General features: G+C 31.4%; 1 protein-coding gene across 2 annotated transcripts in view; it reads right to left on the reverse strand.

The window, feature by feature from the left end:
* The window catches only part of COL11A1 (collagen type XI alpha 1 chain), a 207,751-nt gene that overhangs the window by 131,271 nt on the left and 59,765 nt on the right, over nucleotides 1-16,715 (reverse strand). For both annotated transcript variants that reach the window (XM_082612439.1, XM_082612440.1), the window contains exons 5-9: nucleotides 10,876-11,004; nucleotides 4,911-5,027; nucleotides 4,215-4,304; nucleotides 2,010-2,264; nucleotides 1,209-1,271 (exon numbers count right to left, since the gene is read on the reverse strand). In XM_082612439.1, the coding sequence (XP_082468565.1) occupies nucleotides 1,209-1,271; nucleotides 2,010-2,264; nucleotides 4,215-4,304; nucleotides 4,911-5,027; nucleotides 10,876-11,004 (654 nt within the window). The remainder of the gene's footprint in view (nucleotides 1-1,208; nucleotides 1,272-2,009; nucleotides 2,265-4,214; nucleotides 4,305-4,910; nucleotides 5,028-10,875; nucleotides 11,005-16,715) is intronic.

The following is a 16,715-nucleotide window of genomic DNA, read 5'->3' on the forward strand; positions in this document are numbered from 1 at the left end:
AATTAAAAATGATAGAAGACATAATCCCTGTCCTGAGAAAATCTGTGAACTAATTAGCAAGGAAATAAATATTCAGATAAGTAATATTACAAAGAGAATATGCTAAGTGTTCCCCCAAAGGGCAAAGACATTTAATCAAGTTTTCCCTAGTACCCAGAATAATGCCGGGCACAAAGCAAGAACCTGATAAATATTTGCTGTGTGAATGAAAGGATGGAAGAAAGCGGCACCTAAGCACTTTAACTCAGGGAAAGCGGAGAAAAGTCCATGTTAAAGAACGGGACAGAAATATAAGTTCTTAAAAAGACAAGAGAATAGAATACTATTTCAGGATAAGAGCCCAATTCTGGAAAGTTTATGATTCTACTGCTGAAAACTGTCTTGTCATTTAAAAAGTTGGTTGTAAATTTTCATAACAAGGACAAATTTATTCTGAAAAAATATTTTTAAAGACTTTGGTGAGCATATGACGTGCTTTCACAGATTTTGGAATAATAAACAGACAACAATGTTCTTAGAGATGCATCTTTTTTATTTTTATCTCCTCCATCTTTTATAAAAAATTTATGTCTTTGCAGTTCCTGAAATGATTTTCATTAGCTTGAGGCAAATAGTTAAACCTACTTCCTTTAGTTCTAATGCAATACTTCTCCCAGATTGCTGATTAGGGAGAACAACAGTAAAATTGACTTCCAGTAAGAATTTGCTTCTTACCAGTATCTTGAGTGGTAGTAACATTAATATAAATCTTCAAATCACTTTTGAAGTGATTTGAAGATTTTTTCCAATGGAAGAAAAGGAAACAAATTTTAAAAAGAACGTTTTCATATTATTACAGGATGTGATTTGAATATGAAACAAATAAGTACTATGTCAAATAATATATTTCTAATTATGTTAAGTTATAGAAATTAGAGGAGAAAATCACTGGACTGGAAAATAGAAGAGGTAAAGTCTGGTCATATCTCAACCACCAAACATTTGAACGCTTTAGGTCTTGGGTTTCTTAGTTTTAAAATGAGAGAATTAGACTAAAACATTGTCGGCTAGTTTCAAATCCCAAAATTCTGTATCTCTATATTTTTTTGGTTTATTGAAATTCTACTTGCCAGAACTGGCCTTACTAACTCATTACTTGTGGCATTATAAACATTTGGACATTAGAATTTTCAATGGTACTATTACAATGAATTCATACCAGTACTTACAGGTTCAACTACTGCTGGTTCTCCTTTCTGTCCTTTTTCTCCGTATGCACCATGGCCATTTATCTGTTGAGTGAAAAATTCAAGCAGCCTGTCTTTAAGTAAATAAGGCCATTTAAGTATTTTTAAAAGATCATTTAATCTTCTAAGTGCATTTAAAACAATCTATTAAAATGTGTTTTTTGACACAGAAACCTATGAAAATTTTAAATACTGAAAATATACAAAGGGAAACACAATGAACATTAATGCTAAATCTCGAATGAGATTGAACAATTGTTTCTTAAAGACATATTTTAAAAAGATAAAGATATCTGTTGACCTTATTATTATCCCAAGGTGCTAAGCAAAAAGTGTCATCAAATTAAATTCAATAAAATAGAGTTGGAGGGAAGAAATGTGTGAAAAGGTTAAATAATAATAATTATAATGATAAAATGATAATTAATATGGTGCATTCCTGAGCATCACCAGAAAAGAAAAATAAATAAAACAGTCTAAAAGTTAGAAAACAATCTTATTACCCAGAATGACAATGATTGTAATTTAATCTTATCAATGCCAAGAAAACTTGGATACAATTCTATTAAAGATTATTCTTTCAAATAAAGACTCCAGTAGTGTGGCCTGAGATACAACTGCTGAAGATCCCCATGAGGAAAAAGCCATCAAAGTAACCTAGTATTGGTAAATATTCATAATTTATATAAGAACATAACCTGCTTTTTAAACCTGAAAAGACATCAAGATGAACATGAAAATACTCCAGAAATAAGACATACAATGAGCAGAATACTGACTTACACTTGTTTCTGTGATATCTGTTTCTGCTGGAACACCTGGACCAAATTCTTCATTAGTGGGGCTTGTTGGTTTATCTTCATATTCTTTATATTCATAAAAATCATATTCGCCTAAATCTCCATCTACCAGAAGATCAGAGTCCCTGCCGTCTATTTCTTTGTTTTCATATAGCATATCCTCAGAATTTTTCCTCTGGGAATCATAATCCTCTCCAGTTAGATATTCTTCAGTAAATACTTCTTCAACAGGATTTGGCTATTAATTTAAGTCGCAAGGAATTGGAGAACATGAAGTTTACTGTTAGTAAAGCAAGGTAAGAATTTGCAATTACAGTTTGATGGAATGTGACAGGAAGTGGTCTGAATACTACTCAAGCAAGTCTGAAAGCTGGGAAAGACAGCCTTTCAGCATTATTGAAAGAAATATTTTTGTACATTGGTATGTACAAGGAAATATTGCTTTCAAAGTACTTTTGCCAATAAACTGCAAATATTCACATAGATTCAACATGTGTATTTGCTTGTTCCATTGGAAAAAAACTTGTTATGCAATTTGATATTTACTTTATAGTTTGACTTGAATAATATATATATGTATATAGAAAATATATAGTTAAAGCTTTGCTTAATTTTCAAATCTCACAGAACCTCATAATGAAATATAATTGCTACCAGAAAAGCCATGTAAGTTTGACTCTCAATTCGAAAAATAAAATATTAATGCCAATATTGAGATTTATCATTGCAATATTTATGCAGAGTATCTAGAATGTAGGGAAGTATTATATCACCAAAGAGTTCTTTACAGCAAATAAAATGTAAATTATAGTCTTCAGAATTTAATACAATAGAATATATCACCATGTAGTCTCATAAAGAGTATGAGATTATTCACTTAAAAGTAAAAATTACATCAAAAATACTATTTCAGAGATATAGAAAAATAAAGTTAGTATAATTTCCTTTTTTCATAAATAATTCTCATTAATAACATAAATCTGAATGATATTTATTAGGTAATTTTGGGCCATATGGTTTTGACGAGGTTCAAATTAAATAATTTATCTTTCTACTTTTGAATTTCATAAATAACTTGTTTGCTATAACATAGTGAATCTAGATGATAGAACAATATTGAATAATAAGTAGTGTTACATAAAGTCATGTGAATGAAAAACGTGGCTAAATGATTAATTTAGTGTTTGTTAACTAAAATAAAATGTCCAATAACCATAATATTTTTGCATTCTTAAACAATGAGTATATACTATCATGAGGGGGTGCATATCAACTGGGATCAGAATATTACTATGTTCATAGATCTGAGGAAAAGATGAATGAATTTGGGTATATAAATAAACATCTTGAATCAAGATAAACATTTTTGGAAAATGATTATTTTGGACTAGATGAAACTTGCAATCGGTTCCTACCCTAAAATGTTATTATTCTAAATTATGTGTTTGCATGTAAAGTCTCACGGAATTAACTTGCCTCACTGGGACACATGTTATATAAATTTTTAATAACTAAAATGATTCAGGTATTCCTCATACCAGGTGTGACAGGAATTTAACAGTTAAACTGAGTTGTACACTTATTTTTTCATAATCAGAATATATACATAGTATGAAATTCAGGAAGATTGTTCTATTTGTATCTGTATGTACTTAAACATTTTCATAGAAAGGACTGGAAAAGGTTAAGATATAATATTTTAACCATAATTAAGTTTGAAAATGTAAATAGCTACTAAAACCAACTAAGACTATATTTTCTCAAAATATTTCTGTCATAAAAATGCATGATTATTGGTCAGATGGAGTAAATTCTAACTGTATCATTTGATGATACAGTTGTTACTTTATAGGATTCTCCTCCTCACAGAAGGGTCATGTTGTGAATACCCTTAATCACAACATTTTGAGAATCTTGTTCAATTCCAGGAGGAATCAAGAAAATGATAGCAGCCAATTCAGTTTGATCAATTTAGCATTTGCATGAAGCAAAGAGTCATGCAAAACCTGAATTGACGTTAATTTTAAATGAACTGTTTTTAGTAATAGTGAGCCAATTCTATTGTTTCTCTTACCTCAGTGAAAGAATAAAAATGTCAAACTTTTCAGAGGTTATAGATTCTTCCAGAGTGAAATATACCAAGAAATATTACACATTTTAAAAATTTAATACTGTCTATGAGCATTACCTCATTTGGTCCAGATACACGCCTAGGAGCTTCTGTTTGGTAACTTTCTGTTCCATAGTTGTATTCTTGAAAATAATCAACAGTATTTGCCTAATGGTAAATCAAAAGAAAAGCAATTAGTAAAAATGTAAGGTAATCCAAAATCTATGGAAATCATGATTTAACTGGGGTATCGTATTAGCCAAATGAGTATTTATCTAGTTGGGTTAGGACAATGACTCATCATCAGAGATCTTCCAGCTTATCTAGGAGAGATCTTGATTGCTTTTTCTTTGCTACCTTTACCCCTAGCTTGGCTTTTGCTGATGCTTGATAACTTTTCTTCTTCTCGGTTGCAAATTTTTCAGATTTAGGGGGTGTAAACTTTTTGGACTTTTTCTTTGAGTTAGTGGCCACTGTCTTCGTCTTCATTTTGAAACTGAATTTCTTTTTCTGTAAAATGTGGTGAAAGATGGGATGGAAAATATAAATAAAATGAAAAGGGAAATAAAGAGCATGGATGAAAGGAAGGATAAGCAAAGCAAACCGGGCATCATTCCTTCAGGACAGCTACTGTCAAATAAAAATCACAGTTATCAGGTCATAGAAATCAGATGAATGAAAAGCTTATGATAAGTTTGAGGAAAAGTGGACATAAGGAACCACAGGATGACAAACAGCAGGACACCATACACAAAGGCGCTACTTTGCTTTTACCTCAGTTTGCGCTATTGTCTCCTCAGTTACAGTGGGAGTCTCTGTTACACTTTCAGCCTCTTTATATTCTGCTTCCCCATACTCATAGTCATATTCCATTATATCCTCAGGTGCATACTACATCGCAAAGGAAAAAATATCAGGCAATTTTGTTAGTTGCAGGTAATACTATCAACAAAGTGGTAATCATGTTCTTAACTTTTACTAGTAAAAGTTAAGAGACAAGGAAATACTGCTATTTAAATATTACTTCGTGTTACAAGAAGTAATACTGTCTTATACAGAGTATAATAACATAGTGACAAAGCAGGTTTTCTAAGAGCAGAATAGTGGTTAGGATTGTGAGGAAATTAAAAGTTTAGAATATTAGTTCAAACTTTTAATTGTTGAATATTAATTCAAACATAACAACTACATACTTGGACATAGTTGTTAAATAGTCACTTTAATTTTGATTTGTAAAAATTGCTACGTAAGACTCCTTTATCTTACAGCAATTTCAATGGGTATTTTTTTCCCATTAAACTACATGTTTAAAAATAAAAGTATGGGGCTTCCCTGGTGGCGCAGTGGTTGAGAGTCCGCCTGCCGATGCAGGGGACACGGGTTCATGCCCGGTCCGGGAAGATCCCACATGCCGTGGAGCGGCTAGGCCCGTGAGCCATGGCCACTGAGCCTGCGCGTCCGGAGCCTGTGCTCCACAACGGGAGAGGCCACAGCAGTGAGAGGCCCGCGTACCGCAAAATAAATAAATAAATAAATAATAAAAGTATGGAGAGTTGTCTTCCCAAGTATGAAATAATTTTCATATCTATTATGAGATGGAAAGGGGAGAGGAACGAAAGGGAACAGAGGAACATGAAATAAGTCTATATTTTATTTGGAATACTGGAACCGATGTAAAAATACAATCTAAAGTTTATTCAGAAATAACTAATTTGCTGTAGACTTACTTAAGATCAAAATGAGCACAGAATACTTGTGAACCATTAAAAGATTCAAAATTAGATCTGTTTATAATTAATACATTTCAGTTTTACAAATACTGCATTTTTTCTATTGAAAAAAGAGCATAACACTTAGATACCTTAAACCATGTAAATGTAACTCAAACTGAAAAATGGAATACTAGATTATTCTGTATTAAAAAAAAATTAGGAGAAAGAGGTATGTTTCTCAGTAGAGGGGTGTGCAATACAATCATTAATATTGAATGATGAGGAAAATAACATACTTGCTCACCTTCAGAGCCAAACACTTCTATCAAAATTTTACTTTTTAAACACCAACATAGGTATTGTGAAACATATATTAATTATTGATTTTAATTAAAATAACTGTAAATCCATTAAGATCGTATATAACAAAAGATATTAAGCAGCAAACTCAACAAGCTAAAACTCATATATATTTATATATTATTTATAATATATATTTATGTATAGGTATATATATATTTTTTAAATATATACACACATATATATTTATTATGTATAATATACATTTATATATATGTATACATATATTTATTATGTATAATACATATTTATGTGTGTATATATACATATATACCTATGTGTGTGTATATATATATATATGTATATATATATGTATATATATATATATATATATATGCTAAAAGCAATCTATTTGAAATTCCCTAAGTATTATATTTGGTAACATTTTAATTATATCCCAACTGGACCTCTCTTGGTATTTTAAAATTGACAAAAGATCCCTTTTAATGTGCCAGAAAAATAACTCTTCACCACATGTCTTTTAGAGAACTGTGATCACTGTGCCTTCTAATTTTAAAGCTCTGTTAGATACAGCAATGCAAATGAGTTCAAATTTCACAAAGACATATAATGAGACATGTTCAAAACTGACCCCCTGGCAATATTGTATATCTGGCCCTTAATGAAATACCCTCACTAGAGGAAACTTTTCTAGATGGTTCAGCTGAAGGTCATATTGATATATATAGAGATACTTTCAGTGTTTATGATTGTCAAAACTTCAATTTGATTAAATTAATTGAAATTGATTCATAATTTTACCTATCCAGTAATAGTTTAATTATCATTGAATATACATTTCAAAGACTTCAACAAATCTTCATTCTAATTAGAATTTGAGTAGAATTTGTTAAAATAGAAGAATTCTTTTATAACTTTTTGAACATTTGTGTTTCTTCATGACTCTGCAAGCAAGATATAATGCCGACTCTTTGTAGGAAAGGTAAAGTAAGTATTAATCAGTAGCATCATTAACTAAATAAAACAATTAAATACTGAATTTAGATACATATTAAAATAATTAATGGAAACTGAATATTGTCTAATGAATATTTTTTTCCGTAGTTATGGTCACACATGCTGGAATAAGAAATAGTGCATTTATATAATTACTAGCTGGCAGCTTGAAGTTAAAACATGAAAAAAGATTAGCCAGGCTAATTTATGCTTTAAAGTTTTAAAATTAAGCAGACTTTTCAGAATCATATGCATCTATAATGAATTGTAAAAACATAAGACAATATATAAAGGCATGAAGGACTGTAAAAATGGACAATTTAAATTCATCTTAAATGAAGCCTGGTATTCAAAGCAGCCAATTACCTTTACTATCTTTATATCATAGATTTTTTTTCCTTATAGGAGGAAACCTTTTCCAACCTCCATAATTCTCTCCTCTATTTAAACTTCTTCCACATGGAGATCAATCAGACTAGCTGTAGTCATGGAATAATGAAGGCAGTAACATGCTTACCTGCTTAGGCACTAAAGCACATCTTTTTCTTAGAGCCATTCAGGAGTCAGTGAAAAGAATCACTGCTTCTCTTCTCCTTATTTCTTTATCTAAACAACATGCCCCTTCTGGTGGGTATTGACATACTTAGGATTTTGCTGGTCTACATGAAGCTTTACAACCTACTTTTGGAGATGATTCTCCCTTCTTACTATGGAATTTGGGGGTGTCTCAAAGACAGGTAAAGAAGAACTACTTGTAATCAATCAGATGTATATATGCAAAAAGATGTGCAGTGATGGAAAGATTTCACCTATGATCTGTGAGTTGCCTAGCATAAGTTATAGTACGTGAGGAGAAAGGGTCTTCTTCTAGAAATGTCAAGTCTGTTCTTATTCAGTTTGTTAGAAAAATAGTGGCATAATACCTGAACGTCTTTGAGAACCAGAATGTATGATAAATATTGAGTGCAAAAAATGTTAAAGTAAGAAATTTCTTTATAAAATATTGCTTTTCCCTTGCTTCTTCTTTTACCATCCTTTATATATATATTTAAAAAGAAGAACACCAATTGCCTAGTGTATAAAGGGCATTGTAGTCTGTGTAGCACATTAAGAAAGAACCATATGTAGATTTAACATCTAATTTCTTATTAAGATATAAAGATAATTTAACACGATGGTTTAATACAAAACCATCATAATTTTAATATTAGTTACTTTGCTATATAAATGGTATTGTGGAGGTTCATATAGAATAACAGTTTGATATTATCACTATGTTTAAATCTATCTTCATTTTACATTTCACTATATGATGATGGTGTGATACTGTGCCAAACACATAAAAAATGTAATCTTAACAATGAATTAAAATATGTTATTTAGAGGATATGAACTATACAAAATCACAAGTTGAATAAAACACATTTGAGTTAATTTATAAAATAAATTGACATATTTATTAATCCAAATCAGAATAATAAATATGCAATTTTGCAAATTTATTAATTGTAAATTAAGTAATATAAAGTACAACATGTATGTTTGATGCTCTATTTTGCACTTTATGTTCTTTATTCACTGGTAACATTGCATTCCTATTTTTTATAGGTAAAACATCTGTAGTACAATTATTAAAATGCATATTTGTAATATAATGATGTATTAATGGCTATGGTTCAAAAGTAATATAAGGATGGCTTGCTAATTCTGTTAACCAGGTGTTTTTCATACTAGTATATAATAGTTATCTTATTATTGAAGTATCAAGGTAACTTAGTACTGGGGGAAAAAGTGAGAGCTGATTCCTCAAACAAACTTTTCATTGTGACATACTCAACATAGAAAATGTAAGAAGTGCTATTATTGCATCACCCAACCAGATTTTCATGGAGCTTTTATTATAGCAGCATGCTCTTTTCCATATCAGTTGCTTCTAGTAAAAACAAGTTCGATTTATCAACAGAATGTTAAATTTATAAATCAACAACTAAGGTCAAAAAAGAAAAGTCCACTTTTAAATGAATTTAAGACAAAAATGGTTTAAAATATTATTTTGCTTTAAAATAACTCTGCTTACCTGATGTAATAGCATTAAAACATGGGAATAAAACACCTCAAGGTGATATAATAAGAATGCATACCTTCATTTTTCCAAAAATCAGAGCCATATCTGTTACTAAAAAGAACAAGACTTATCTTTCTTAAAACAAGAGCAAAATAAATCTCACCTATCTTGAACACCCATACTAAATGTTATAAATTTTAATATTGAATCACCACATAATCTCTAAGATATAAAAACACTAAAACCTGATGGATATTTTACCTATCTTCTTGGAATTCACAGACTGTTTTAATAAATCATGAGGTAATAAAAAGAATGAAGCACTTGAGAACTGTGAAAGAAGCAAACACAAATATCCAAGTAATTTCTCTTTTTTCCCTCATATTTTCTTTCCTGTTAGCTTCTTAAGACTTTATCCTGTTTTGAAAAAACATTAATATTAAGTCATGGAAAAGATCAGTGCAACAGAATTCACTATCATACCTTAAAAAGGAAAGTAATGTCAAAAAATATATTTCAAGCACTTAAACGGTAAAATCCAAATTGAATTCGCATGCAGAAATAACAGTAAATTAAAATTAAGAGATAAGATCCTAACCTATTCTAAATAGTAGAACTCAAAAGATGGTATCTAATAGTATTTTAATAGTCAAGAAGAAAACTATTTGAGTTATTTTCAAACATAAGGACAGTCTTGATGTTTTTAAACTTCCACCCTCACCTTCTAAAATTTAGAACTCTTCACCTTGAGAAAAAAATAAAAATATAGTTTTGCTGCTAACTAAAGACTCATTTCCTTCCAATGTTTGCTTTTTAATTTCCAGAAAATTCACATTAAAGAATTTTACCTAAAAATCTGCATAAAGCATACACTGTACTATTTTTTTGTTTGTTTTTTGGGATATTCAAGTCTGACAAAAATGCTATGGCTAACTTAAATGTACTTATTTTTGGTCTGAGAGAGAATAGAGTCAAATTTCATAATGATGAATTTTCTTGCAAAACTAGCCTGGAAGAATGGTTTCACACCCGAGTTTCAAATAAAGTGACATAATATTAATAAAAGAATATGAATATTTATTTACAGCAATCAGTTCATAATGCTTTTCATTTCATTGCTCTCTGTATCAAATCTTAGGCAAGAAAAAGAAAACTTACATATCAATTAGCATAGCCTTACAGAAATGGAAAAAAAAATCCCTCTAAATATTCAACACAGCCTGACACTTTAAGATAGCACTAAAGTCCCTTTCCCAACTGCATGAATTGCCAAAGGCCTGGGGATATGGCAAGTACACCAGAAAATAGTCACCCTTGTCTTGAGGCTGTTTTAATTACTGAAATGCTAAGGACAAAATATATCTTTGAGAAATTATCGTTTTTTCTCATCTCCCCCCAAATAAAATATGTTCCTCTACACAGTATATGTGAAGTATCTGTATTTTTAAGAAATTATGTAACAAAATACTTAAGATGGAAACAAACACCAAAATCTTCAAATCACATATTCTTAGAAATATTAAAACACTATAAATACAAGGTAAAGTTTAATTAAAAGTGAATAAATGGAGGTGAGCCTCAAAACTGAAAACCTATGTCCTTACATTGGAATGAGAAAACTTGCCCTTGACCTTACGGTCCTCACCTCATCGATCTGGGGTTCCTGAGCCTGAGCAGGCTTGGGTGCTGAGGAATCACAGTCTGGACTGTAATGCTCACAGTAGTCATACGCTGCTTTGGGGTCACCTATGATCAACAACTGCTGGATGTCCCCCTGCCAAGAAACAAACATGGTTATATAGTCAGCATATTTGAATACACATATATCCAGAGCAAGATTTATCCAAGACACAGTGTAGTTCATCTTTAAATATGAGAAGAAATCGCTTACATTTCAATGTTAAAAACAGTCCTACAGGATTGAGAGAGAAATTCACACCTGTTTAACAAATCGGATCTTCTGCTATATTGTGGTTCAGAGAATCTATAGTATATTCATCTGTTTGCTAAAACTTGATTTTACTGCATTCACAGTTTATTCTGTGTGGAATAAGACAAATGAAATGTGAATAATAAGTTGATAAAAAAGTAAATAAGATTTTAAAACTATAAATATATAAAACTGTAATGTATTTCCAATATTAAATAATGGAACAGTTCGACTGAATTATTTTTTAAGCAAGTTTATACAAGAATTTTTAAATGAAAATATAGATCCAACTATTGAGTTCTGTTAGAGGACTGAATATCAAATGAAATTTCTACTTACAAATATGAATGAGAAATGCAGAGACCAGAAAAATCCAAATTAAAAAGCATGAGTTTGGCTTTTGTTTTGTTTTGTTTTTTGCGGTATGCGGGCCTCTCACCCTTGTGGCCTCTCTCGCTGCGGAGCACAGGCTCCGGACGCGCAGGCCCAGCAGCCATGGCTCACGGGCCCAGCCACTCCGCGGCATGTGGGATCCTCCTGGACCGGGGCACAAACCTGCGTCCCCTGCATCGGCAGGCGGACTCTCAACCACTGCGCCACCAGGGAAGCCCAAGTTTGGCATATTTTTGTTAAAAATGGAGCATCTAAGCATACATCAAACTCACTTATTTAGAAATCTGAATAATTTTAATAAAAAATAAACATTAGAAATAATTAATAGGATTATCTAAAGAGTTTTAGTTTAGGAGGCTCTGGAAACTGTGTAAACAAGAGGAAGATCAAATATTTTGCTCTCAAACCCATCTGAATATTTCCACATGGGTCTAATTTGACATGAAACTAGTTTGATATAAATCTATGGGTCATGACCATATTAATTCAGAATTATATTCAGTCCTAGAAGAATGTCTGGGTTAATATCCATTTGACTTGGTGATTCAAGTCCCTGTAAGTCTGCGCTCAAGAGTCTGATTCACAGAACTCCTGATATCATTTTGAATAATTTCAAAGTTATTTCAGCTTTCTCTATGTCTGATTAACATAAGCTATTTAGAGCCTGATGAAAATTTTAGAAGCCTCTAACATTGAATTCGAGAGCAGGAAAGAATTCATAGCACTTTTTTTTTTCCATAGCACTTTTATACCACAATATTGGTTTATTCATTTATTCATCAACAAATGTGGATTGAGAAAGTACTATACACAAGACATTGAACATAGTATCACTGGAGATGGAAACATAAATTTGATGTAATCCTTGCCCTTGGAGAGTGCAATATAGTGGTTAAGATTTAAAACTGTAATAAAATGGAGAATAAAATTTATAACTTGAAAAGACATAAGCAGACTCTTGTGAAAAGTGCCAAGAAAAGAGTATAAATTATTTAGTTCTAGCTGGCAATCCTTTATTGAATACTGTGGTTCCTATCTTTGGTGTGATAGTTATTTCTATTTGTATTGCTCTTTCTTCTGTCTAAAAAGCACTGTATATTCTTACTCTTAAAATTAGCGTTTATGCTAATGGATCAGAAATCTATATTTTCATTCATATCACTTTACTGAGATATAACTTACATATAGAATTTATTCCTTTAAAGCGGACAATTCAGTGTTTCTTAGTTCATTCACAGAGTTTTCCATCCATCACCAATATCTAATTTCAGGAAATTGTCATCACCCCTAAGAGAAACACCATAACCAATGGCAGTCACACATTATGTCTTCCTTTGCTAGCCCCTGGTAACCACTGGACATTTCATATAAATGGAATCATACATCATGAGGCCTTTTGTGACTAGCTTCTTTCATTTGTCATGTTTTCAAAGTTCACCCATGTTTTAACATGTATCAGTACTGCGTTCCTTTTTTGAAATAACAACTTGCTGTATGAACCTACTATTGAATATATTTTGTTTATCTAGTCAGCTGTTACTAGCTATTTGTCTCAACTTAGTAGATATTTTGCTATTTGTTTTTTATATGTCATTCCTTTTTTGTTACTCTCTTGTTTTGTGCTATCTTCTTTTGTGCTAAATAGATATTTACTAGTGAACAATTTTAATAATTTTGTTTCTTTTACTATATTTTAGAGAGCTTTTGTTTTAGTGATTACCCTGGGGATTATAATTATCTTAATTTATGACATTTTTCAGATTAATATCAACTTAATATCAGCACTATACAAAAATTTGTTTCTGTATAACTCTATTCCCTTTTCCCCTGCTTTGTAATATTATAGTTATACAAATTACATCTTTATACAATATAAGCCATCAACATAGTTCTATAAATTTTGCTTTATGCAAATTGTATTTTAAAACAGATAAGATAAGGAAAGTGCTATAAACAACAACAACAACAATTTGTAATGTTTTTATATATACTTATGTTGGTAATTTTACCAGTGTTTTTTTTATTTCTCTGTGTGAATTTGAGTTACTATCCAATGTCCTTTCATTTCAATCTAAAGGACCCCTTTTTCTTTCTGGTAAGGCAGCTCTACTTTTGATACATCATTTGTTTTTCATAAATCTGGGACTGTCAATTTCTTCTTTGTTTTTTGAAAGGTAGTTTTGCAGGATATAGCATTTTTGGTTGACAATCTTTTTCTTCCAGAACTTGGAATATGTCACCCACTGTTTTCTGGCCTCTATGAAATCTGACAAAAAATTAGATGTTAATCTTAATGAGAATCTCTTTTATGTTATGAATCACTTTATTATTGATGCTTTGAAGATTCTTTCTTTGTCTTTTGACTGATTATAGTACTTTGCATGTGGATTTCTACAAGTTTATCTTGCAGTTTCTTGAGATTCTCAGATATACAGATTAATGTGTTTCATTAAAATTGGGAAGGTTTTGGTAATTAATTTTTGGAATATGCTTTGTACCTCCTTCCTCTCCACTCTTTTTGGGACTCATTATTATGTCTATGTTACTATGCTTGATGGTGTCCCACAGGTCTTTGATGCTCTGTAAACTTTTTGCAAGTTTATTCTTTCTTTTCTTCATACTGAGTAATCTCAATTGATTTTCAACTCCCCATATATTTTGTTCTTTTTTAAGACATTCTACCTTTATGTCCATTTGATAAGGCTTCATTCTCATACTTTCATGTAGGTGTTAAGCTGTGGCTTCCTTTAGTTTTTTTTTTTTTTTTTAACATACTCATAATTGCTGATTTAAAGTCTTTGTCTGGTAAGTCCAATGTCTGCATGTCTTCAAGGACAGTTCCTATAGATTTGTTTCTCCTTTGTATGGGACATAATTTCCTGATTCTTTGCCTGTCTCATAATATTTTGTTGACAGCTGCACATTTTAAATGTCACCTGTGGAGATTGGATTCCTTGCCCCCTCCCCTCAATGCTTGTTGTTATTTTGTTTGTGGTTGTTTTTGCTGCTTGTCTGGTGACCTTTTGAAGTAATTATATAAGTCAATTTTCTTTGTTTCCTGTGTCCACTGAGGTCTCTGCTCAGGTTAGTGATGAGCAAATGATTGGGCAGAGAATTCCTTAAAAAACTCTCACTATTTGCCAAGAGACTTTGAGTATGTATTTTTGTGTGAGCATGCCTATAATATTCCAACAGTTTACAACTCTGCCTTAGATCTCCTTTCTTGCTATGCAGATCCTCAAGGTCAGTAATATTTGAGATATTAAGGTGTCTTCAGGTCTTTCCTGGACATGCACTCAGGACTCCTAAATCTCCAAGAGTATATTGAAGTTCCTCAGTGACATTTATAGACATCTCATTTCCAAACTTTTTTTATTTTTAGTGTCTTTGTCTGATCCTTGTTTGCTCAATATCCTAACAGTTAAATGAACACCACCAACTATGTGCTAAAGATCTGCATCTAGAATGTCTCATTAGTAACAGAAAAATGACTAAAATTAAAATGTCAAAAACACACATCTGCCAATAAAAACTTCATTGACATGATATATTGCAATGTTTAGTAATCCTTGAGATAAATTTTGTTGAATTCAGAAATTTCTCTACAATCAGATTTAGCTATATTTCTTCAGTTATTTAGTCATTTCATTCAATCATTCATTCAAAAAGTGCTTTGAAAGTGCATGTAACATGTTAATATGTTCAGATAACACCCAAACAAGGAAACACCTACTTTATTTCCCAGTAAAACATGAAATAAAGCAGAATCAGCAAATACTCATCCACAAAATATATGGCTTATAATGGTCATACTATTATTAGTGTTTCCAACATCAAAATTATTTATTTTTATATGTTATGAGGCAGTACAGTCAAACAAATTAGATTGTTTCTGAGATTTTTTTTGATTCTTTTTTGTAAATAGCTAGACTAGACTCTAATATTTAGCTTATGCCTACTGATTTTAAACATTCTCACAGCAAATGAATATAAATTCTTAAAATTTATTGATAACATTTCTCAAACACTAACTTATGAGTTTAGAACACTGAGTAGCCACAATTGAATTATTATAAATAATAACTAGTAACAGGGAAATTTGAATATTCTTCATTCTGTTGTTAAAAAAAGGCATCATTCAGTACCTCTTGTGTACTGTCATCATTGAGTGTTTCAATCAGAAATTCTGATTCTTGAATCCCAGCCTTGCCATTAATTACTTGCAATTATGCAAGTCACTTACCCTAATTCATCATTTGTAAAATGAATGCATTTATTTATTTATATATATATATATTTTTTGCGGTACGTGGGCCTCTCACTGTTGTGGCCTCTCCCGTTGCGGAGCACTGGCTCCTGACATGCAGGCTCACTGGCCATGGCTCTCGGGCCTAGCCGCTCCACAGCATGTGGGATCTTCCCGGACCAGGGCACGGACCCGTTTCCCCTGCATAGGCAGGCGGACTCTCAACCACTGCGCCACCAGGGAAGCCCAAAATGAATGCATTTAGAGATCATATCTAAGGTCCTCTTCAGAACTGAAAATTATAGAGTTCCACACTTAACTTATAGATAACATAATAAACCAAATGAAGCTTTTGCTGAAACACAAAAAATTGCCTATCTTATTACATATAGTATTTTTAATAGTATATTTTTTAGAAGAATACTGGTTTCCTGAGTACTTAACTGTTCTAGTCAAGGCACTTCACTTCATTAAATGGAATCCTGCCAACCTTTCCACAATAAATTCTTTTTTCAGGTGCTTGATATTCAGCCATTAAATATAGTACTACTGGAAAGAAACTGGAAAATTGTGTTAAAAACCTACAGTACTATTTTCCCCAGAAAGCATTTTATAGTGTTTTATGTTAATCATATGACATGTTATGAGACAGTCTGTAGACAAACGAAAGCATCCTGACAGCTTGAATGAACCATAAATACTTAGATTCAACAGTCATAAAAATTTCTACAGCTGGAAAAGGGTGAAGTTACCAAGTAAAATTGGCATCTGCTGTACACAACATATGAAAAAGACATCCTCCTCCTCTAATACTCTACAAAGCCAAAATTAAAGTACAGTTGAAACAATTACCTTACTATCTATAACTGTGTCAACTAGGTCTATACTATACTACTTTTCTATGGACAGAATGAGT

Source organism: Mesoplodon mirus (genome assembly GCF_964341445.2).
Source record: "Mesoplodon mirus genome assembly, chromosome: 3".
In the NCBI taxonomy this organism is placed as follows: domain Eukaryota; kingdom Metazoa; phylum Chordata; class Mammalia; order Artiodactyla; family Ziphiidae; genus Mesoplodon; species Mesoplodon mirus.